Genomic DNA, 24054 nt, shown 5'->3' on the forward strand with positions numbered 1-24054 from the left:
ATTTTCCTAACTATGAAGAGTTAAGTTTCCTTACTTCAAATTATTGCTGTTTTCTTGACTTACATCCAATTCAGTTCAAACATATATTAAGCATCCATCCACTGTGTGCCAGATATTGCCAGACACAGTGCTGGAATGAATAAGACTCGGCCCTTGCTCTTCGGATGCCCACAACTTAGGATGGATGACCATTTGTCTGAGATGTGGTATCTCCTACTTAAATCTCTTGGCTTCAGCTGGCCACTGCCATTCGACCCCCATGGTCTACCCAACCCCAGCATATTAATTTGCATCCTAGTTTTTGAGACCCTTTTCAAAGCCCCCCGTGAATAAATCTAGTCACGTACTACCCAGCAAAAGCCAAACAAATCGTGTGAAACAAGGTGTAGCCCCTGTGTCACAGACCCTCTTGTGTGTAAGTTCCCTTTTAATAATTCTGCCCATACTTCTACATAGATCACCTCCTGCCACAGCATTTAGGGCTTCCACTTATAATACCACTCAGCACCATTCTGCATTACCACAACCCATCCAACCTGTCACAATTGGGATGAGGTCTGAGCTGCCTTCAAGAGAGCTGCAAACTCCTGCTATCAGTGCTACAAAGCCCCACCCCACACACTGTTCACCTGATCTGGTCATACAAGCAAGAAACCTGGCTCATGTCTTGCCACGGTCATCACCTGATCACATAAATTCAAAAACTAGCCCCTGTGGAGCCCAGAAATAAACCTCTGCATACGTCCTCAAATGATTTTTGCAAAGGGTGGCAAGACCATTCAATGAGGCAAGGACAGTCTTTCCAACAAATTACATTGGGAAAACTGAATTTCCACATGCAAAAGAATTAAGTTGCGGACTTCCCTGGTGGCACAGTGGTTGAGAATCCGCCTGCCAATGCAGGGGACACGGGTTCGAACCCTGGTCCGGGAAGATCCCGCGTGCCGCAGAGCAGCTAAGCCCATGAGCCACAACTACTGAGCCTGTGCTCTAGAGCCCGTGCTCCGCAGCAAGAGAAGCCACCACAATGAGAAGCTGGCGTAGCACAACGAAGAGTAGCCCCTGCTCACCACAACCAGAGAAAGCCGGCACGCAGCAACGAAGACCCAACGCAGCCAAAAATATATGTATTAATTAATTAATTAATTAATTTAAAAGAATTAAGTTGGACCCTAACTTTATACCACATAGAAAAATTAATTCAAAATGGATAAAAACCCAAATGTAAGACCTAAAACTAAAATTCTTAGAGGAAAACATAAGGGAAAAGCTTCATGACATTGGATTTAGCAATGATTTCTTGGAATAAGAAAGCACAGGCAGCAACACAGGCAGCACAGGCAACAACAACAAAAAGGTAAATTGGAATACATTAAAATGTAAAACTTTTGTACATCAAAAGATAATCAGCAGGGGCTTCCCTGGTGGCGCAGTGGTTGAGAATCTGCCTGCTAATGCAGGGGACACGGGTTCAAGCCCTGGTCTGGGAGGATCCCACATGCCATGGAGCAACTAGGCCCTTGAGCCACAACTACTGAGCCTGCGCGTCTGGAGCCTGTGCTCTGCAACAGGAGAGGCGGCGATAGTGAGAGGCCCGTGCACTGCGATGAAGAGTGGCCCCCGCTTGCCACAACTAGAGAGAGCCCTCACACAGAAACGAAGAACCAACACAGCAAAAATAAATAAATAAATAAATGAACTCCTACCCCCCCCCCAAAATAAAAAGAATCAGCAGAGTGAAAAGGCAACCCACAGAACAGGAGAAAATATATGCAAATCATATATTTGATAAGGGGTTAATGGCCAGAATATATGAAGAACTCCTACAGCTCAACAACAAAAAAATCGATTAAAAACTGAGCCAAGGGTATTCCCTGGTGGTGCAGTGGTTGAGAGTCCGCCTACCGATGCAGGGGACACGGGTTCGTGCCCCGGTCCGGGAAGATCTCACATGCCGTGGAGCGGCTGGGCCCGTGAGCCATGGCCGCTGGGCCTGCGCGTCCAGAACCTGTGCTCCGCAACGGGAGAGGCCACAGCAGTGAGAGGCACGCGTACCGAAAAAAAAAAAAAAAAAAAGAGCCAAGGACTTAAACAGATGTTTCTCTAAAGAAGATATTACAAATGGCCAGTAAGCACATGAAAAGATGTTCAGCATCACTAATCAAAACCACAGTTGCAAAGCACCTCACACCTATTAGGATGGCACTATCAAAAAACAGAAAATAACTGTTGGCAAGAATGTGGAGAAATTGGAACCCTTGTGCCCTGTTGGTAGGAATGTAAAATGGTGCAGCGCCTATGGGAAACAGTATGGTGGTTCCTCAAAAAATTAAAAGTAGAATTACCATGTAACCCAACAATCCCACTTCTATATATATATCCAAAAGAGTTAAAAAGTGGGGACCCAAAGAGGTATTTGTACATATACGTTTATAGCAGCATTCATAATAACCAAAAGGTAGAAGCAACCCAAGTGTTCATCAGCACACGAATGGGTAAGCAAAACATGGTATATACATACAAAGTGATATTATTCAGTCTTTAAAAGGAAGGAAATTCTGACACATGCTATAACAACATAGATGAACCTTGAGGACATTATGGTAGTCGAAATAAGCTAGTCACAAAAGGACAAGGTATGATTCCACTTACAGGTACATGTAATTCATAGAGACAGAAAAGCTTCATGACATTGAATTTAGCAATGATTTCTTGGAATATGACAACGTATTCAGATTCATAGAGACAGAAAGTAGACTGGGGTTGCCAGGGTTTTAGTTTTACAAGATGAAAAGAGTTGTGTGGATGGATGGTGGTGATGGTAACACAGTGTGAATGTATTTAGTGCCACTGAGCTGTACACTAAAAAAGGTTAAGGTGGTACGTTTTGTGTTATGTGTATTTTTACCACAGTTAAAAAACAAAAACTAGCCCTGGTGTTCAGCCTGGCCTTCCCAAATCATGAACTTGCTGCCTTCTGTCTCTAGCTCTCTGCCCTTCCCGTCCACTTTCCATACACACCACCCTGCCTTCCACCAGTCTTCACTATGCCCAGCCCACTTGGCCTCAGCCTGGCATTTTGCATACACTCTCATTGCCCACTCCCAGGAGAGAGGGCTTAAGTACAAGAGATCCTGGGCTCCCACCACCATAGTACCTTCTCACAACACCCACCACTAAGAATGTACCATCAAACCCTTCACCAAGCAGACGTGGAAAAGTTTCAGACCTTCCACCAACCCTTGTGCTTGGGAGTGATGGGTAAATGGAGAGGACCTAAAGCAAATGTGTTACATTTGACTCCCCCCACACAGTGTGCTGGCGCAACAGAAAAAAACCACCCCAGCATTTGTTGAGGGTCTTAGTTGGAATTCTAGGCACTGCATTTACTCCAGCTCTCTGCCTCCTGCCTTTGGACGAAAAAGTTCATTTCCCTTTTTCTGATTCTTACATCTCCCTTCAGAGTTCATGCTCATCTTCTTACCTATTACCTTGGCTTCCCTGCTATTTCAATCCAAATATCCCTTCCAACTGTGGTCCCTAAGGCTTGGTCTTAAGGGGTGTCACAAATATGATACACATGGCAAACCTGGGAGGTAGGAGGCAATATAGAAAGGTCCGTGCTACCAATTTCAATATTTCCTTGACTTTAGAGAATATCTAGATTCTTTAGAATCTGTGACCAAGTTAAAAGTTTCGGTCATATAAAATGAGGCTATACACACTTTCTGTTTTGCTCTTTTTTATTTAAAAAGTTTATTATTTTGTTAGTTGCTTATCTCTGCCCACTCTCTTCTGGACCTAATTATCCTAGATCCTTTCTGTACTCAAAGGTGGTTTGCAGCATCAGCATCACCAGGGAGGTTGTTAGAAATTCAGCTCAGTCCCCATCCCAGACGTTTTAAATCAGGATCTGCATTTTAACAAGATCCCCCGGTAATTCATATGCATATTGAAACTAGAATTGTTCTAGAAAGCTTCTAACTCCTGTTGGAGCAATGGATCTCACGACCTTAGCTGTTCATTAGAAGCACCTGGAAGCTCTTAACACGTTTTGATGCTTCAGGTCCCACCACCTGATTCTGATTTTATCCGTCCACGGGGGGCCCTGGGAATTGGTGTTTGTTTGTGATTCTCTCAGAGACTTTGATACTTAGCCAGGGTGGAGGACCATTGAGGGTATGACTTAAAGGAAACTGTCACATAGAATTCCATGGATTTTGAACTGATTTGGAGTTGTAAAAAAGTAGAGTCAGATAGTTAAATCTGAATAGGTTTTGAACCTACATATATGAATATTAACTTGAAACTACAGATTATATACTCAGGAAAGGTCTTCTTAGTATATCAAATCTCTTAACTTCCTGGGACAAAAAAAGAAATATAGTGAGGGGAGAGAGAGGCACAGAGGAGGAGAGAGAGAGAACGAGAGATTAATAAAATACATATCAGAAAACCTATTGATTGTATGTATAAGCAATTTCTACTTAAAAGTCTTCCTCTCTTATTCCTTATCTGTGTCTTATTATCTTTTTCCTCAGTCCTTAGAGTGTCTCAACAGCTCTCTTCTATCAAATGGCGTCCAGGGCTTTCCACCCAGCCCATGCTCCTGTCCCAGCGCCCAAAGCTGGTGCTGCTTCCTGCTGCTGCCGAGGGCTCAGGTACAGGGTACTGGTGGGAGCAGCCGTTACTATCACTTTAGCTGGGCTTCCCTGGTGGCGCAGTGGTTGAGAGTCCGCCTGCTGATGCAGGGGACATGGGTTCGTGCCCCGGGCCGGGAGGATCCCACATGCCGCGGAGCGGCTGGGCCTGTGAGCCATGGCTGCTGAGCCTGCGCGTCCGGAGCCTGTGCTCCGCAATGGGAGAGGCCACAACAGTAAGAGGCCCGCGTACTGCAAAACAAAAACAAAAACAAAAACTGTCACTTTGGCTGCTGGTGCTATTTGGTTGATGCCCCAGGAAACTCACTGTACTAGTGCACTCTGCCCAGGCATGCTAGAATCCCAGCAGTGAGGACCTCAAGTTGTCCTTATACACATTTCTTGCAAATCAGCCATGGGGGCATGACGTAACGGCCCCAACACACATGCACTAGAACAACTTTAGTATCACCACACCAATCTGCAACTTCCAAAATTTCTTTAGCCTCTTCCCATGTTTTTTCTTTTTCATTTGTCCTTTCAGAGGAGCCCAGCCAGAATTGATCATAATCTAAATGGGTTTACGAGTAGAGAACTTCACCTGCCAAGTGGGTCTTACTTTTCCTGAAGACATGTTTTTTCTTTTGTGATCATGCATGAGTAGATGGGAGCCTCTTTACAAGGCCTGTGTAAACATTTATGTATTCACCTATATCCTTCATTTTTATCCCAGAAATTAGTGGGGTTTTTTTTTTTTCTGGCTAAGTTGGGTGTTCATTGCTGCATGTGGGCTTTCTCTAGTTGCGGCGAGCAGGGGCTATTCTTCGTTGCGGTGCGTGGGTTTCCCATTGTGGTGGCTTCTCTTCGTTGTGGAGCACAGGCTCTAGGCGCGCGGGTTTCAGTAGTTGTGGCACATGGGCTCAGTAGTTGTGGCACGCGGGCTCTAGAGCGCAGCCTCGGTACTTGGGGCGCGTGGGCTTAGTTGCTCTGTGGCATGTGGGATCTTCCAAGACCAGGGCTTGAACCCATGTCCCCTGCATTGGCAGGTGGATTCTTAACCACTGTGCCACCAGGGAAGCCCCTATCCCAAAAATTAGTTTTTAAGAGGTTTAAATAGATTTTTAGTCAGTGTTAGAAAACATTTTTTAAAATACTTTAAAGTGAAATTCAATTTGTTTTATCAAATCTTAATTGAATTCCTGCTGTTACCATCAGAGGAAAATGACTAGCAGCTTCCGTATTGTTATTGAAATACTCATCTTCTTGATAAATATTTTGACATTCTTTGAAATGCCAAAAATATGCATGATGTGTACCATACAGTCAAGAATTAGAGCTCTTGCTTTGGCATAAAGCTTATTTCAGGTGCGAAAGGAGGCAGTTGATAATGCAGATAAGAAGGTAGAATTAGTAAAATAGTCATTTTTATGGATATAATATATTTCAAGATAGGGTCCTAATAACTTAATTTCTCTGCAACAAATGTACCCTAAATGACTGTGAGTCATTTTGGGTTTGTAATTTCTAGCTCCTAATTAAATATGAGCAATTGAGCAAGTCAATCTTTTTCTGCCTCAGAGTATTTATTTGTAAAATCAGGGAGTTGAACAAAGAGTCCGATAAGGTCCCTTTCAGCTCTAAAAGTCAATGATTCTATAAATTCTCAGCTAAATTATATATTATCAAAAGGCAAAGACAGCATCTTCTATTCTGTCCCAACTCCTGGTTTTGCCATCATATGGGAAATAACAGAAATAAAGGCAATTAAAAATAGGAAAAAAAAATTTTGCCATCCTAACATTTGCAAGTGTTTTCATTTTATGTTCCATTCTGGTCCTTGAGCATATGTATACATAATTTTATATAATTACAAATAGGTCAAATTTTATATTTGACTCACCTTACTTAACATTATCTAACGTTTTTATATTATCATTATCACTCATAATTATAGTTTAAATGGCTACATAATATTCCATTTCATTGATGTACCATAGCTTACTTAAGTATTTCTGTATTTATAAATTTAGATTGCTTTTAATATTTGATAATATAAAAATGCTGCAGCAAACTTTATTCATATGAGTCTTCTTTTGAATAACTTTCAAAGAATAAATTCTAGGGATGTGATTACTGAGTTCAAGAGAGTCTCTTTACAGTTGTTTATAAGTACTGACAAACGGATTTCCTAAAAACTTACAATGATTTACATTGTTTTCACTATATCTGAGAGTGACAGTTTAACCACAGCCTCATCAAAGGTGTAGTATGAAAGGATACTTACTGTCAATGTACATTTCTTTGATTACTGGCAATCTTGAACATTTTTCCATTTGTGATTGCATTTTATCTTCTGTGAATTTTCTCATTGTCCCTTTTTCCATTTTTCTGGCTGTGCAACCGTGGATGAGTCACCTAACCTCTTTGTGACTCTCTGTTTTCTCATTTGTAAACAGACTAATAATAGTGCCTATCTATAGAGTTATTGTTGGATTAAATGGATTTCTAAATGTAAAGCATATAGAAGAGTACCTGACACATGGAGGGCCTTCAAAAAAAAGTTAGAATTAGAGCTAGTAGTAGCACTGGTATTAGCTACCTAATAATATATTAGTGATTTTCTTTATAATTTATATGATTTGTTCTAGTTCTTGTATAAATGCATACCTATCTTTGATTAACTTATAGAAGACCTTTTTATATAATATAGATGTAAGTCCTTCAGTCTACTGGGTTTGGTAAGGTAGCTTCCCATTTCTTGTTTTAATTTCTGTATTTTGCATGTGTATGTGTACACACACACAAGCATATGAGTCCATACTTTCTCACAAATCCAGAAACACAGTGTCTATGCAAAAGGGGTAGCTCATAAAAATGTTTATTGCAGACAGTGCCTAGAATGGCACGCCCAGCTCACTTGAAGAACTGTTCAACCAAGTCATTTAGAAAAATAACAAATAAACAAAACCAGAAGCAAAACCAAACCACATACATACACTCACTTATAAAACCAAAACCAAAAACAAACCATGTAAATACATGCACATTGCAAATAAACAAAACTGTGGAGGTTTTAAGCCAGAGAGATGAAAGATAGCCAGATGTAAGCCATGGAAATTTCTCTTTAAGAGTAATTGACTCTTTGTGTGCAGTCGTTGCCTGATTTCTGGCACACTGAGATCTGACCTAGACCACTCAGGAAAAACAAAAAGGTGGCATCGATAAATAAATTGCCTTTGGGAGTAAGAGAACTCAGAGTCCACATCAGCATGGATGGAAGAAATCCTTAGGGGGGGTATTCAGAAGCGATATAGGGAGCTCAGAGAGCAAAGTTAGCCATGTTCAAGACCCAAGTTAATCGTCTATACAGTGAATGAATTGAAAGAAAAGGATAAAGAGAAATTTAAAAATAGTAATATGAGTAGTGGGAGGAACTGAAAAAGCCCGCTGCCCAGATGAGGATTGGAAACTATTTAAACTGGATAATACAGTATGTGTTTTGGCTCTGAGAAAACAGAAGTTGAACTTTTGAGTAGTAATCAGGACTTGGTCTCAAAGTATTTGCAAATAGTGCTGATATGAAGAACAGATGCTGACATTATTGCCAGTGGAAATCGCAACGTGATAGTTGGAGTGTGAGACCGAAAGAAACCACAGGGAATTTTTGTGGAAAGCTCGGCATCGAAAATGATTTATGGCTGACTTAAGAAGGAGACAAGGAAAATAAGGCTGCAGTGTATATACCATCAGACGGCTGCAGACAAAGGATGTAAACAGCCATAGCTCCCCAACCTCTTGGAAATCAGAGCTCTGCTCATACAGAAAGACTCCAGAATGTTTGTCTGAGTTAAGCACATACTTCTTTTTTAGTATCTAAGAATAGTTATCCTCCTTTCCTCTCTCGTTACTGTTTGGGTATCCTTAAAAATCCTCACCAGCCATTAAGCACTGTGAAATTACCCAAAGAGATCTGCAGCGTACTTTATGACCTCCTAAACGGGATCAGAGGAACCTCGCACAAGGCCCTAGGCTTGAAAGGTGAGCAGCTCTATTTTGTTATTGTTATATGTGTGAAGTACTTTTTTTTTTTTAAAGAAGATGTTGGGGGTAGGAGTTTATTAATTAATTTATTTATTTTTGCTGTGTTGGGTCTTCGTTTCTATGCGAGGGCTTTCTCTAGTTGTGGCAAGCGGGGGCCACTCGTCATCGCTGTGCGTGGGCCTCTCACTATCGCGGCCTCTCTTGTTGCGGAGCACAGGCTCCAGACGTGCAGGCTCAGCGGCCATGGCTCATGGGCCTAGCTGCTCCGCGGCATGTGGGATCCTCCCAGACCAGGGCACAAACCCGTGTCCCCTGCATTAGCAGGCAGATTCTCAACCACTGCGCCACCAGGGAAGCCCTGTGTGAAGTACTTTTATTCTAGAAAACAAGTTGGGGGATTCAGGAGAGTCAGGTGAGTCTTCCAGAAACATCTGATGAAGTATGCTGCGAAGGTGAATTGAGGCAGAAAAGATGTGACCATTCCTTATTGTCACTTAAGTTATATCCTCTCTTCAAAGGGCAGAGAACCAGCAGCGCCTCTCAGATAGGAAGTAGGAACTTTTTGAGCTGCCCTAAAGGGAGTCTGCATTTGAAATGGGAAAAGACAGATATATTTGGCTAAAGGCAGTAGGGTTTTCATATGAGACACAGACTTTGGGGATGTTGATGTTGAGCCTTAAGTCCTCAGAACCGCTGAAGAAATGAGGCTCATATAAGGAGAATAAATGAACAACAAACAACAACAAAGAAGCATCTCCAAAAGATAGGAACAGTGAGTTTTAATATCTGTCCAGTGACAACACTTATAGAATAGCAAGGGCAACAGATGAGATAAGGAAAATAAAACTGGGCTCTGTGCCCAGGAACCTGAACCAACTAAGCCAATCAGTGGCCAGATTTTCGTTACCTTGGAAAATGGATCCAGGTTCTCTCAATGTGTCTGTTTATAGGCATTCTCACACACATATCTCACCAGCACCCTCCCCATTATCGCCTAGTTGAGTTTCCTTTGAAAACTTTTCATCCCAAAGCCTAAGACTACAGAGATCTATCCAAATTTGTACCAGAATAACTAGGAAGATTCAACTGTACTCTAAGTGGTCAGGATGTCCATTTCAGATGTAGTCCAAAAGGCCTGACGTAGCTAGGGCAGATGGAAAGGTGAGGACTCTATCCGCTTGCATTGCTCTCTCCACTCTCCTTTCCTTGGCGGAATCCTAATCAGTGTTCAGGACCCACTCAGGTGTTCCCTATTATCTTCTCTCCCTAAACCCCACAGGTAGAGAGAGCTCTGCTTCCATAGCATCTTACGCATGGCACTGATTATGCATTTACTACATTATTTTGTAATGGTCTGCTTGTCCATATTTTTTACTGGAGCATCCACTCCATGATGGGAGAGATAAGATCTTTCCTCTCTGTATCTCCAGCCCCAACACAGTATCTAGAACTGCACTATCCTGTAAGGTAGCCACCAGCCACATGTGGCTATTGAGCATTTGAAATGTGGCTAGTTCAAATTGAGACATGTAAAATACACATCGGGTTTTGTCATATGAATAAGAGAATGTAAAATATCTCCTAAGTTTTTATATTGATTACACATTAAAATGATAATGTTTTGAATATGAGTTAAAATATATTATTAAAATTAATTGTATCTGTTTCTTTTTACTAGTAAAAAGCTTAAAATTATATTTCAATTGGACAGGACTGGTCTAGAACATAGCAGAGGCTTGTTCAAGTCAGAGTCTTAGCAGGAAAAAGAAGATATACTCAGTTTAGATTTTGAAGAGATGTTAATGAAGGGACAATTCACAGAAGTGTGGTTAAAGAAATCCACAAAGGAAGCTGAAGCACCAAGACACTAGCAACAGAGGGGAGCAGTTAACAGTCTAAAAAAGAAGGGGAGGAAATGATGTTACTAGAGTTGATGAGCACTGGAGGTGCCGTAGAGGATCACCTAGCAGCAGTTCTAGTTACAGAGGGACCCAGTCACTGCCAGAACCAGGAACCAAGCAGGGAGAGAACTCACCTTTGATCTCTGCTCTGCCCCCACCAGCTGTAGGGAACCAAAAGTCTAAGGGCAAGGGACCCTGATTGATGTGCCTCCCAGGGCCCTAAGCAGTGCAGAGTAAAGTGGAGAATAAATAGATTAGAGCAGGAGGGGGCAGAAGTTGAAGAATAACTAGCACAGAGCTCAATAAATATGTTAAATGAATGAATGAAATAAAAGTAGCCAATGGGGAGAGAATGGAGGACAGTGATAAATTAATTTTTTCCCACCTGGGATATTTTTGCAACAGTATTTTTCAAACTGTCTGTGACACTGAGTTTAGTGAAATTAGGGGTTCCATAGACATTTCTTCCTTTGTTTTAAATATATATATTTCCTAACTATTTAAAAGACTCTGCTAAAACACAACATGCACACACACACACACGTGTTCCATATCAAAATTGTGACCACACTGGAAACAAGTCATCATCAACTTGTGCTTCCAGGTGAATTTGTTTTTGTGCAAGCCTAAAAATAATCCTCCTGCCTCTTCTGTACTTTTATTTGAATGTCTTAAATGATCATGAATTAAGAAGGCTTAGGTCTGCATTAATCTCTTATAAAAATTCAGATCTACGTGCATAGCTCAAGGAAGTAACACACGTGCATAGCTCAAGGAAGTGCCCAGCAAGGATCAGGCATGTGAATTTGGCACATGTCCTCATGTCTCATCATGTTACATCATTTTACAGCATGCTTCTGATATAAACAAGATACATAGACATGATATGTTAAGGAATGTGACGATTGCTGATATTGTTAGGAATTCAATTTGAAATACACTTCTGGCCTTTGCTTCTTCTGTTCCCTATGCCTAAGAGGCTTTTCCTTCAGTTCTTGGCAAGGTTGAGATTAGAATGTTCCTCAGTCCTTTCCTCCTTTAACTGTCAGCTCAAATGTTTACTCCTCAGGAAGGGCTTCCCTGACCATTTGATAGCTTAATTAGGTGTCCCTTCCCATTCTCTATTTCAGCCTTATTTTACTGCCTTCATAGCACTTACCACAATTTGTAACTTTTAATTGTCTCTTTATTGGTTTTTGTCTGTTGCCTTAATAAAAATTTAAGTCTCATCATTGCAGGGACTGGCTACTTAGCATGGGAAGGGCACTACTGTAAGAGCTTTGCCTATATTAATTCATCTACTCAGAATAACCTTGTGCAGGTCTTTTTGACCCCGCTTTTAGAAATGAGGACACTGAGGCACAGAAAGGTTAAGTAATCTGATAAAGGTCAAATAGCTATTATGTGGGAGAGCAGGGATTCAAACTCAGGAAGGATGGCTCCAGTTCCTTTATTCAGGGGGGCACACATACAGCAGCATATTTGATATTGAAAGCTTCAGACTCCAGGCCCCAAAGTGCTAACAGTAATACCTGCTAACATTTATTGAAAGCTTCCTATGGTGCTGTGTTTTATGTGATTATTATTATTACTACAATAACCTTATGGGATAGGTACTATTATTATCCCCATTTTACAAAGGAGGAAATTGAAACCTAGAGAAATTAACACCTTTCCCAAGATCATACAGCCAAAAACATGGCAGAATAGGAATTTGAACCTAAGCTCCTAACCATGATGCTCTATGGCCTGCCTGGAATCCTGATTGTGCTATGTGCCACGCCTTTCCGTGTCTGGGATCATGTGTGATTGCACATATATTTCATCTACATTTTGGAAGAATATTCACTTGCTGAACACATCTGTGTTCTCTGGGTGGAGAGCTGAAGGGCAGGTTTATATCGATAAGTTCATCCTGAGCAGAGGTTACCAGGAAATCTCGTGCTTTTTCTAATCTGTACACTCATGTCCTCTCCAAATGGTGTTCTTCTTGGGCCTCCCAGACTAGGGCAGTTTACAGTATCATTTTCCTATGGAAAAATCTGGGAAACTCACACGTATGTGGAAATTAAACAGTATGCACCTACATAATCAGTGGGTCAAAGAAGGAATCAGAAACTACTTTGAGATGAATGAAAATGAAGATACAACTTACCAAAACTTATAGGATGCAGCTAAAGCCTCCTGTGCACAGAATACGTATGCATGTTGAACTTATTTCTGTCCTCTCCTTCACTTGATTCATTTTCTTATCTACTTAACCAGCACTTACTGAAGGCCAACTCTGGGCCAGGCACCCTGCTGAGATTTAGAGATACGGATGACCAGAACGTAGTCACAGCCCCCTAGGGATTAGCTAGGCAGATGGAGCACATAAACTGATTACTTGGTTAAGTGCTTACACCAGGATTCTAGTCAGCAAGGCTGGAAGAAGAGTGCTGTTCTTTTGGTCTGTTACTATCTGACTTTGTCTTTTATTTTACTCTCCTCCAGCTTGCCTTTTCTCTTAAGGACTTCCTTTCCTGGCTACCTCATGTCCCCTTTCTTTCCCTACCATCCCCAATTCCAGATGATCTCTTTTGTGAGTTTTGTACAATTAAAGTTTGAAACCCGACTACTGGAATCTGGATTTAATCTTTGACACCAACCTCCCATCCCCACCCTGTCCCCAGCTGATGAATGCTCAGGGAACAGAGATTAGTGATAACATGAGCCTAAGGAAAATTGAATTAGACAGTCATTAGTTCGTCACCACTTCCTATTTCCCTGCTTTCCACAAAAGTTAGGATCTCTTCCAAAGCCACATAGGAATGATTTTTTTTTTTTTAATTTTCTGAATTCTCTTCTCCACCTCCACTGGCACAATATTACAAATATGTCTTCTGACTTGTCATCTGCTGTCCCTAGAATTGTGGAATGTTGTTTTGAAATTCTTCTTTCGATTTTTGTATCCAAATTTATATCCCCAATTCCTAGCATACTGCCTGCCACATAATAGATGTCCAATAAATACATGTGAAAATAAATCCAAAGTAAAAAGAGGGGAAAAAAATCAGTAGATCATTTTTGCATGAACATATTTGCTATATTTAAATTTAGGAGGTTATGTGGCAGTTTCATCCCTGAATTATGTGGTCCTCAAGGCCAGGAACTAGTCTTCATTCTTCTATGTATCCTCCCCTACCCTGTACCTAACACAATACCTGGTGCAGAACAGAATCTTAATCCATATTTGTTGAATAAAGAATGAATAATTATCATTAAATAAATATCAGTAAATATCTGTGTTTGATGTGGCTTTATATCAATAACGTTACCGTAAATATTTTCTGGAATAAGGTATAAATAACTTAGGTACATAAACTATAAATAGTATTAGAAGAATGTCTGTGGAGAAGAAGGGACTACACTGGTGTCCTGCTCTGGGAACCCACCCTTTAAAATGGGTGTGTCTACTTCTGTCTTATTCTCCTCCAGAAAAACTGGAGCCAAACTTTGGAGATGGCTTTGCACATGAAATGGGAGTACAAGCGTGTGAACATGTGGCTGTGGGATTTTTGTTAATGTAGTCATTTCTTTCCAAACACTTGAAAAATATTTTTCTTTTATATTTTCCATTCTATTGCCATTGCCTCTCTGCTTTCTCCTCATTTCACATTTAAATTCTATAAATCGTCCAGCTAATGTGGACATGCATAATAAGTGGGCCCAGATCTTATTCTAAATGGAAGCCAGAGCCAGTGTCCAGCCACTAGGATTGCATAATTACCCGGAGAACAGAGTTGTGTTTTCTGTAAGGGCTTTTATCAGCATCTGTGGAGCCCCAGATGTATGTTTCGGCATTAGACAAGGAAAAAGATTTATGAAACACATATCTCCTCTTTCCTGGGGAAAAAAGAAAATCTTTTCTTTTGCAAGAAGACTTAGTGTGTGAGTACATCCCAGCCCTTAAGGGAAAGAAAGAAAATTATATCAGAAATCTATGCATACTAAAATAATATTCGCTCAAAATGGGGAATGATTGATTCTTTCCATATGTTCTTATCCTATTTCAATTTAAATTAATTTTGCAGGAGTCATTAGCCATCTCCACAAAATTTGCTGGGTTTGCTCCTAACGCTGGCTTTGGCACACCTGCAGCCAATGCATGTCTTTATGGTTAATCTGTAGGAACCAAAATTAATTTCAGTAAAACAGGCAAATGGTCCTCAGGAGCCCTTACTCATATGTCTGGTTAGCATTCACCAGGGGCAGAAAACAGCCTGACAAGGGTGATAGAAACATTGCAAGGGATCTTTTCTAAGTTCTCCCACTTATCTTTTTTTTTTTTTAATTTGCAGGTACAAAAATTCCATTTGTAATTCTTTAATTCCAAGGGCAATGGGTGTCTTGGGGTCTCAGAATTCAGAACAGGTGGCCAGCGGGGACATGATATTATGCTTGCGAGTCATGGCAGGTGCAGAAGGAGGGCAAGCAGTTAAAAGTTTGGCCAGCTCTCCTTTTCTCGCTTTCTGTGCTTCCTTTTGCTCTTCTAGATGAGTATACAGTTACACGAGCTGAATTCGTTATCTCCCAAAGCTGTGCGGTTGTACATCCAGGAAAAAGACTTGATTACTCAACCCATGTTTCCAGGAGCCTTATTTGGGTTCTTTTGTGCAGCAGAAGCAAAAGTGCTGAGTGTACCCTCTATTTGTTTTGCGATTTGCCGACACATTACTTGCTATCACTCTGGTTTCAATAGACGATCTTTCCACTGAGGTTTTAGCAAGTCTATATTTAGAAAACAATAAAAGATGTATACGATAGAAAAACTAAGGGGGAGCAAAAGTGCACTGAGGAGGAGAGAGAAGGGCAAGAGACAGTCACGAATCCCTTCCAGTGACAGCAGCTGTCCCTGGCTTCCAGGCTTGATTTCTTTCTTACCTTGCCAAGGATTTCACTGTACAATGTGGAGTTATTAAATGTGGAGATGAGGGAAGGAACTATTGTTCCTTTCCTGTAGGAAAACATGGCTCCAGTTCTCCACGGTGTCCTCAGAGTGAGCTTTGCCAGGGCATACGGCAGACACAGTGTGAGAATCCGGGGACTGATGTGTCAGCTGCAAAAGGCATATCCATGTGGCTGTTATGACCACGTATAATCTCCTTTGTCGGGGCTTTGTCAGCCCAGGAGCTGCTAGTAGGTCGATGACTTCTTTCCCCACCAGGAGTAGTTTGTATGGCTCTTCTGCAAGCTGTTGCCAGATACTTAGGTTTGGGGATTTCTGAGGTGGATGTAACCAGAATAGGCTCTGGTTTGTCTCCACTGATTTTGATGCTTTGAAAAGAAAAACAGAGAAAATACTCAGAAGTTTTTTTGTTGTTGATTTTTAATAAAAAAGAAGGAGGAAGGATAGCCTGAAAGTAAAAAAGGAATGGCAGTTGAGATGGGCTAGTTCCTTGACCTATATAGCTATAAATATTTCATTGTCCATTATATCAGATAATAATAGGTTTATTTGATTGTCTGTGGGTTTGGTATAAGTTTATCTACTTTTACATGGCCTCTTTAATGCTGTATGGAATATTGTAAACTTTTAACTTATGTACACATATATTTACTTACTTGTCTTACACTACACCTAGCATAGGGACACTGTGTTAAGTTGGGTACTTAACAAATCGATATAGGAGTTGCCATAGCTACTAACTTATAATAACTGTAGGATATACATAGACATTTTCTTTGGTATTAAAAATAAAATGAAAAAAGAGAAGAAAAAAGTCTTTGGCAAAAAAAATGTATATATATATGATGTCTGTATAACCTTAAGATGTTTAATTGAATACATATCTCTTCCTTGAAAAATTAAAGGCCCATGACCATTTGAAGTAATATGATTAGGAGAAAAAAACAATTGTGTGATGAAGTAGCTTCTGTCAGGTAGCTGCTGCCTGGTTAGACATCACCACATGACTAGCCCTATCTCAAAACATCAAATTCTGGTGTAATAAGAAGGTAACCCTAAATGTCCACTCATCTATTGGGGGACATAATTTTCTTCCAGCATCAGGTTGCCTTTTGCTTTCTGGGCAGAAAGTCTTGGATGTAACTTTTTTTTTTAATTGAAGTATAGTGTTATACAAGATTGTGTTAGTTTCAGGTGTACAGCAAAGTGATTCAGTTTTATATATTTTTTCCAATTCTTTTCCATTATAGATTGTTACAAGACATTGAATATAGTTCCCTGTGCTATACAGTAAATCCTTGTTGTTTATCTATTTTATATATGTTAGTGTGTATCTGTTAATCCCATACTCCTAATTTATCCCTCCCTCGTCCAAACTCTTTGTTAACTGTTTCTCTTCAGGCCAGACTCCGTGGATTTTCTCGGAGAAAGAAAGTGGGCTATAGCTTGTGTCTGCCTCGTGGCCTCCGTGCAGACTAGCCAACAAAAAATACTGCTAGGAGTCTGGAACCTTGAGTTCCAGTGCTGGCCCAGCTATCCTTGTTAGCTCTAGGCAAATTAACTTCATCTCCTAGAACCTCAGTTTCTCATGGGTGTAAAGAGGGTACTACTTCTGGATGCTTCAAAAGACCATTTGACAAAGTAGCAGGTGACATTACAGTAAGAGCTAAGGCTTTGGAGTCAGCCAACAAGGTTAATTCTTCAGCAAATATTTATTTAGCATCTGCTATATGCCAGGTACTGTTCTAGGTGCTAGAGATGCTGCCCTCATGAACCTCACATTTTAATGGTGGGGAAGGTAATCAATATTGGTCTGTGACCTTGGGCAAATCATCTAGCCTGTCTAAGCTTGTTTTTTCCAACTATAAAATGAGCACTGTCATAACGTTTCAAGATTTGTTGTCAGGATTAGACACAATGGTATTTAAATCACCTATTATACAGTAAGGGTTCAATTAATGCTATGTAACTAATACTATACAACATGTGGGGGAAATGCTTTTACAATTGTGTAATGCTATCCAGATATGTGAATTATTAGTTTTTCATCTCTCCTCTGTACTGTTTGCGTTTAAAGCCACAGACTGTCACAAAATTACACTGTAGAGTTCATCACTTTCCTTCTCTTTATCTCCTTAAAAGGGATTTTATTTAGTAAAGAAACACTTTTTTTGAGTACCTATGAGGCTGGCATGGGGATATGGAAATAAATGAGATTTTAGGATCAAAACAGTTAACACTTGGATTTCATCAGGGTTCTCACTTTGGAGGGCTTATCCTTCTTTAGTTTATATTTGTTCTTAACTGTTTAGAAAGAAAGAAAGGAAAACAGCCCTCTCCTTGGCAAGTGAGTTAAATTGAGTTTTGCTAGCAAGATTGAAAGCTTTGTCTATAAGACCCCAGGCAATCTCACTTACTCAAGATGAAACAGATGATAGAAAATATATTTCCTGTAGCTGTCCTAGAGGTAAATGTTCAATCTATCAATACCCTTTGCAAGAAGAGAAAGTCCGTCATGTACTGTGCCCAGTCATGTGATCACTATTGTTAGAGATGTTTCAGAGGATGTACATAAAAGGAAGAAGATATTCCAGGAGATATAGATCAGTATAAGATGTGACGCCTGCCCTGGGGGCAGGAGGTGGAATGCACTTGTTAATTTACTCATTCATTTATTCTAGAAAAATGTGTTTAGTAACCGTGGCCTTGAAGGAATTGCTCTGGGTACTGGGTCTACAAGTGAGAGAACCAACAAAGTGGGAGAACATTTACTGAATACCTATTGTGTACCAGGCACTGTCTATCACTTTACTTACATCATCTCAACTTATTCTCCCATCAACCTTAAAAAAAAAGTTGTAGTCTTTGACCTCAGAGAGTTAACTGGGGTTGTGACAGGACAGAGAACAATACACAGTGGGAGAAGCACTGCTGTGAAGGAACAGGCCCAGAGCTGATGAGCTCAGTAGGGAGGAAATAATTCGCTGCCCCCAGAGAGTAGGGGCAGGCTTCACAGAGGTGGTGGTATTCTAGTTTTTAAGCAGGAGCGAGACATGTGAAAGAGATCACTACTAGTTAGGCAGAGATACAGACAACAGACAGGGATTGATGGCACAGACTGTAAGTGCTGCAGGAGCCAGGGAAACTCTAGGCTCTCAGAGCACCAAGCTGCCCCTCCCTTCCTAAGCAGTCACCTAGAGTTGTTGCCTCAACTGAGATTGATTTCCCTGAGATAATGACACTGGGACACAGATTTCTAGCCCAATTCATGGTGCACATGGGGCCTCTTTTATAACTCTTTCTCTGTTTTATGAAGAAAGTAGGTCCCTTCTGCCCTATGCTCTATGTTAGAGTCAGGAGCTGATCTTTGTATGAATGCCATGCTAGATCTTGATTTGTTTTATGTTGATGACATTTAGGAATGAGAAGTGGGAAACAAATTGATCCTCTCTATGTCCCACTGTTGGGTCTTGGATGAAGTGGCCTTCTTGAAGCTTTTCGTCTTGCAGTTGGAAGGTATTATATAAATTAAACACTAACCCGTGGAGCCAGATAGACATGAGTTCAAGTTCCACATCTGCCCCTTATTAGCTGGGTAATCTTGGGCAGGGAATCTCTTCACCCAAATTTGGTTCATGGGATTGAACCAAACTCTGAGAGGTGGAGATACAGCTCTAAATTTAGAGCCCACCAAAGAAAAATTCGGAGAGGGCTCCTTTATCCTTCTACTCTTTGAATTAACAGGTATAACGCAGTGACCCCACCTGGAGCATTAAAGCCGTAGAGAAAGAGGAAAAGCAGCCACAGCTACTCTCTAGCTAGTTTGCTCTCCATTGCCTAATTCAACAGCTAAATATACCCAATCCTCAAGGAAATCATTACAGTTTTTTGCAATAAATATTGTATGCAGTCCCCTTGGTTTTGGAGGTCTGTGATTATATTCAGAAAATAGCCTTTATTTGAAATAGCTAAACTTGTAATAGGTAAGACGCTGGAATCTTTCAATCTACAATAATAATAGTAGTAATAATAGATTAATTGGGGGGTGCTTACTGCCAGGCATTATGTTAAGTAATTTATCATGAATTAACTCATTTAATCTTACAGTCACCCTATTATGTAGGTGCTATCATTATGTCTGTTTTAAGATAAGGAAATTAAGACACAGAAAGGGACAGTGGCTTGCTGGACTGGCCGAACTGGAATTTAAACCCAGGCTGTCTGCTTCAGTGCCACAAACCACTCTCCAGTTCTACAAGCCAACTTCTTTAAAAATAATTGTAATAATAATATTGTGTGTCTTCTAATTATAAAAGTAAGTCATGGTAGGAATTTTTGAAAATAGCAAAAGGGGTAAGGAAGCCCAAATTATTCATATTTTTATTACCCAAGGATAATGTTTATTAATATTTGAGTCTATTTCCTTTTGGAAATTAAACTACACATATAATTCTCTTTTGAAATAGCGTAACACTGCATGTAACTTTTTAGACTTAATGTTAAAATTTGAGCATTTTCCCGTGTTATTAAATATTCTTATAAACCACAGATTTTAATGGCTGCAAATATTCTAGTTACCAGGAGGTACCATAATTTACTTTTATTTATTTATTTATTTTTACATTTTTATTTATTTACTTTTGGCTGCGTTGGGTCTTCGTTGCTGCACACGGGCTTTCTCTAGTTGCGGTGAGTGGGGGCTACTCTTCGTTGTGCTGCACAGGCTTCTCATTGCGGTGCTTCTCTTGCTGTGGAATGCGGGCTCTAGGTGTGCGGGCTTCAGTAGTTGTGGCTCGCGGGCTCTAGAGTGCAGGCTCAGTAGTTGCGGCGCACAGGCTTAGTTGCTCTGTGGCATGTGGGATCTTCCTGGACCAGGGCTCGAACCCATGTCCCCTGCATTGGCAGGTGGATTCTTAACCACTGTGCCACCAGGGAAGCCCCATAATTTACATTTTTTAAAAAAATTATTTATTTATTTATTTATTTATGGCTGCATTGGGTTTTTGTTGTTGCACACGGGCTTTCTCTAGTTGTGGTGAGCGCGGGCTACTCTTTGTTGCGGTGAGCAGGCTTCTCACTGTGGTGGCTTCTCTTGTTGCAGAGCACGGGCTCTAGGTGCACGGGCTTCAGTAGTTGTGGCATGTGGGCTCAGTAATTGTGGCTTGTGGGCTCTAGAGCACAGGCTCAGTAGTTGTGGCGCATAGGCTTAGTTGCTCCGCGGCATGTGGGATCTTCCTGGACCAGGGCTCGAACCTGTGTCCCCTGCGTTGGCAGGTGGATTCTTAACCACTGTGCCACCAAGGAAGTCCCATAATTTACTTTTTAAATCCCATAATGTTGGACCATTAGGTTGTTTCCAATATCCCTGAGGCTTCTGTGTCAGTTTCTTGAGCCCTGTTCTTTTAAGACCTGCCTGGGCTGTTGGAAGAGCGGTTTATCTTCCATTGAAGGAAATGCGCCCACATCCCTCTCCCCAGGTAAGAACACCTCTAAGCCACTGAAGACAAGTGAGAATTTTGAAAAGTCTCCTGAGTGTCCAAATTCTTAATGAGAATCCAGAATTTCATTCAATTTAAAACATACTTGTATAATTTTTTCCTACTTAAAATATGCCCCTTGTAAAGAAAGTAGAACATACAGATGAGCAAACAAGAAAAAAAGAAGTAAGCTCACACCACTCAGCTTGATAAATATCTATCTTGCCACACACTATACACTATCTTATTACCTACTTGTTTTACTCAATGTCCTTTCACAATGCACACATATTTCAAATCATCACAATGTACATTTTAAATATCTTACCATTTTATTTGTCAATTATACCTAAATAAAGCTGAAAAAAGTCCAAACAGGTACCAAACGGTAACTGATTTCTTCTCAACCCCTCTCCAACTTGCAGGCATGATCCCTACAATTTTTTTTTTTGATCACGCCTCAGAGCTTGCAGGATCTTAGTTCTCCAACCAGGGATCGATTGAACCCGGGTCGCAGAAGTGAAAGCGGCAAGTCCTAACCACTGGACCACCAGAGAATTCCCTGCAATCACTTTTTAACTCACTTGTGTTTACATAAATATAAAGCATTTTTCCTCCTTATTAATTTTGCCACAACTACCATGGACTAGTTGCTGTACTTTCAGAGAGGCCAAAGTGCGGTCCCTACCATCAAGCATTCTGCTCTCTACGTGGGGAAGCAAGACCCATATTCTTGGGAAAAATGACAAATGACATAAGGCTATAAAACAGTGACCCAACATGGTGCTTCTAATAAGGGCATATGTGAGAATAAGGAAATATCCAGACCATTTTACTAACCCAAATCCTCTTTTCCATCTTTAGCCCAGCCTGTTGTGTCAATTTTTTTCCTCTGTGTGGTTGAGAAAGGGCACAGAGTTAGCTATGCCATGTATGATCTCCTTCATCAAATGTCTGCCTCTAACTTTTAAGCAGATACTTCTACCTCACCAAAAGGAGCATCCCATCAAATTGTAGCAGAAGCTAAGCCTAAGTTTATTTTAAAGGATTATGTTTGAAATCAGTAAAGACAGGACTCTGAGCCCCTTATTCCTCCAGCCAGACTTTATTAAAAAATGGAGTCTTACTCCCAGAGGAATGGTGAACCTAGGTATCACTATACTAAGGTTACAACAGGTGGTAAGAAGATTGGATGAAACATAATCATCTTTTTTTTTTTAATTTTCATTTATTTATTATTTGGCTGCATTGGGTCTTCATTGCTGCATGCAGGTTTTCCCTAGTTGCGGCGAGTGGGGGCTACTCTGTTGTGGTGCATGAGCTTCTCGTTGTGGTGGCTTCTCTTGTTGTGGAGCACGGGCTTTAGACACGCGGGCTTCAGTAGTTGTGGTGAGTGGGCTCAGTAGTCGTGGCTCACGGGCTCTAGAGCGCAGGCTCAGTAGTTGTGGTGCAAGGGCTTAGTTGCTCCGTGGCATGTGGGATCTTCCCAGACCAGGGATCGAACCCATGTCCCCTGCATTGGCAGGTGGATTCTTAACCACTGCACCACCAGGGAAGTCCCATAATCATCTTGCTTTATGATCAAACTAATGCTAAAGGAGTGAAACAAAAATGGTTTATTTTGTAAGCTCTCTGAGGAATTACACAGTTTTAGTTAAAACTCTTACAGCTCTCCCTATTTTATAGCTGCAGGTTATTCCCATAACATCGCTTTAAACTTACTTTTATTATAATTACTACAATTCCATAATATATTATTATTTTTACTTTAAAAATCAATTATATTTTATTGAAGTATAGTTGATTTACAATATATATTAGTTTCAGGTATAGAACATAAAGATCCAGTATTTTTATAGATTATACTCCATTTAAAGTTATTACAAAACAATGGCTGTATTTCCCTGTGCTGTACAATGTATCCTTGTTGCTTATCTATTTTATGCATAGCAATTTGTATCTCTTATTCCCAACAATCAATTATATTTTAAAGAGATGTTTAAAAATAACAATGGAAAAAAAGTCTTTTATCTACCCTCAGTTACCATTTCTGGTGCTCTTCTTTCCTTTGTGTAATCCAGATTTCCATCTGGTATAATTTTCCTGTGCCTGAAGGATTTTTTAAAACATTTCTTGTAGTGCAGATCTGTTGGCGAAAAGCTTTGCAATGTTTCTGTGTCTGAAGAAGTCTTTATTTGGCCTTTCACTTTGAAAGATGCTTTTGCTGGGTATAAAATTCTAGGATGACAGGGTTTTTTGTTTTTGTGTCATCACATTAAAGATGTTCCTTCACTGGCATCTGGCTTGCATTTTTTCTGACAAGAGTTTGCTGGTTTACTGTCATTCTTATTTTCGTTTACTCTGTACATATCTTTTTTGTGTGTGACTGCTTCTAAGATTTTTCTCTTTTCACTGGTTTTGAACAATTTGATTATGATGTGTTTTGGTGTAGTTCTCTTCTTGTTTCCTGTGCTTGGGTTTGTTGAGCGTCTTGGAGCTTCCTGTGTAGGTTTAGAGTTTTCATCAAGTTTGGAAATTTTTCAGCCATTATTTCTACAAAAATATTTTTTTGGTCCTCCCATCTCTTTCTTCTCTGTTGTGGGCTGAATTGTGTCTCCCTCCTCCCCCAAAATTTATATGTTGAAGCTCTAACCCCCTAAGTGACTGTATTTGGAGGTAGGGTCTTTAGGATGGTTATTAAGGTTAAATGAGGTCATATGGGTGGGACTCTAATCCAACCGCATGGTGTCCTTATAAGAAGAGCAAGAGACACCAGAGATCAATCTCTTTCCACACATGTGCACAGAGGAAAGGCTAAGTGAGGACACAGAGAGAAGGCAGCTGTCTACAAGCCAGGAAGAGAGATCTCACCAGAAACCAGCCCCCCTGAAGGCCCTTGATCTTGGACTTCTTACCTCCAGAACTGTGAGAAAATTAATTTCCATGGTTTAAGCCACCAGACCTGTGATATTTTGCTAGGGCAGCTGTAGAAGAGTAATACGGTAGTACAGAGAGTTTCCTTATTACCCACCCCACACACCCACTAC

At 40.5% G+C, this 24054-nt stretch overlaps 1 protein-coding gene across 9 annotated transcripts in view; it reads left to right on the top strand.

Moving 5' to 3' along the window:
• Positions 1-24054, top strand: part of METTL8 (methyltransferase 8, tRNA N3-cytidine) — a 132786-nt gene that overhangs the window by 88218 nt on the left and 20514 nt on the right. For 5 of the 9 annotated variants that reach the window (XM_067741552.1, XM_067741553.1, XM_067741554.1 and 2 more), the window contains one exon: positions 4542-6202. The exons of 1 other annotated variant lie outside the window; for it this stretch is intronic. In XM_067741552.1, the coding sequence (XP_067597653.1) occupies positions 4542-4829 (288 nt within the window). In that variant the 3' untranslated portion in view covers positions 4830-6202. Of the gene's footprint in view, positions 1-4541; positions 6203-8578; positions 8679-24054 lie in introns of those variants that run through there. 3 more of the 9 variants (XM_067741550.1, XM_067741551.1, XR_010944391.1) reach the window with 3 other exon arrangements.

This window comes from Pseudorca crassidens, chromosome 6, assembly GCF_039906515.1.
Source record: "Pseudorca crassidens isolate mPseCra1 chromosome 6, mPseCra1.hap1, whole genome shotgun sequence".
Classification (NCBI taxonomy): Eukaryota; Metazoa; Chordata; class Mammalia; order Artiodactyla; family Delphinidae; genus Pseudorca; species Pseudorca crassidens.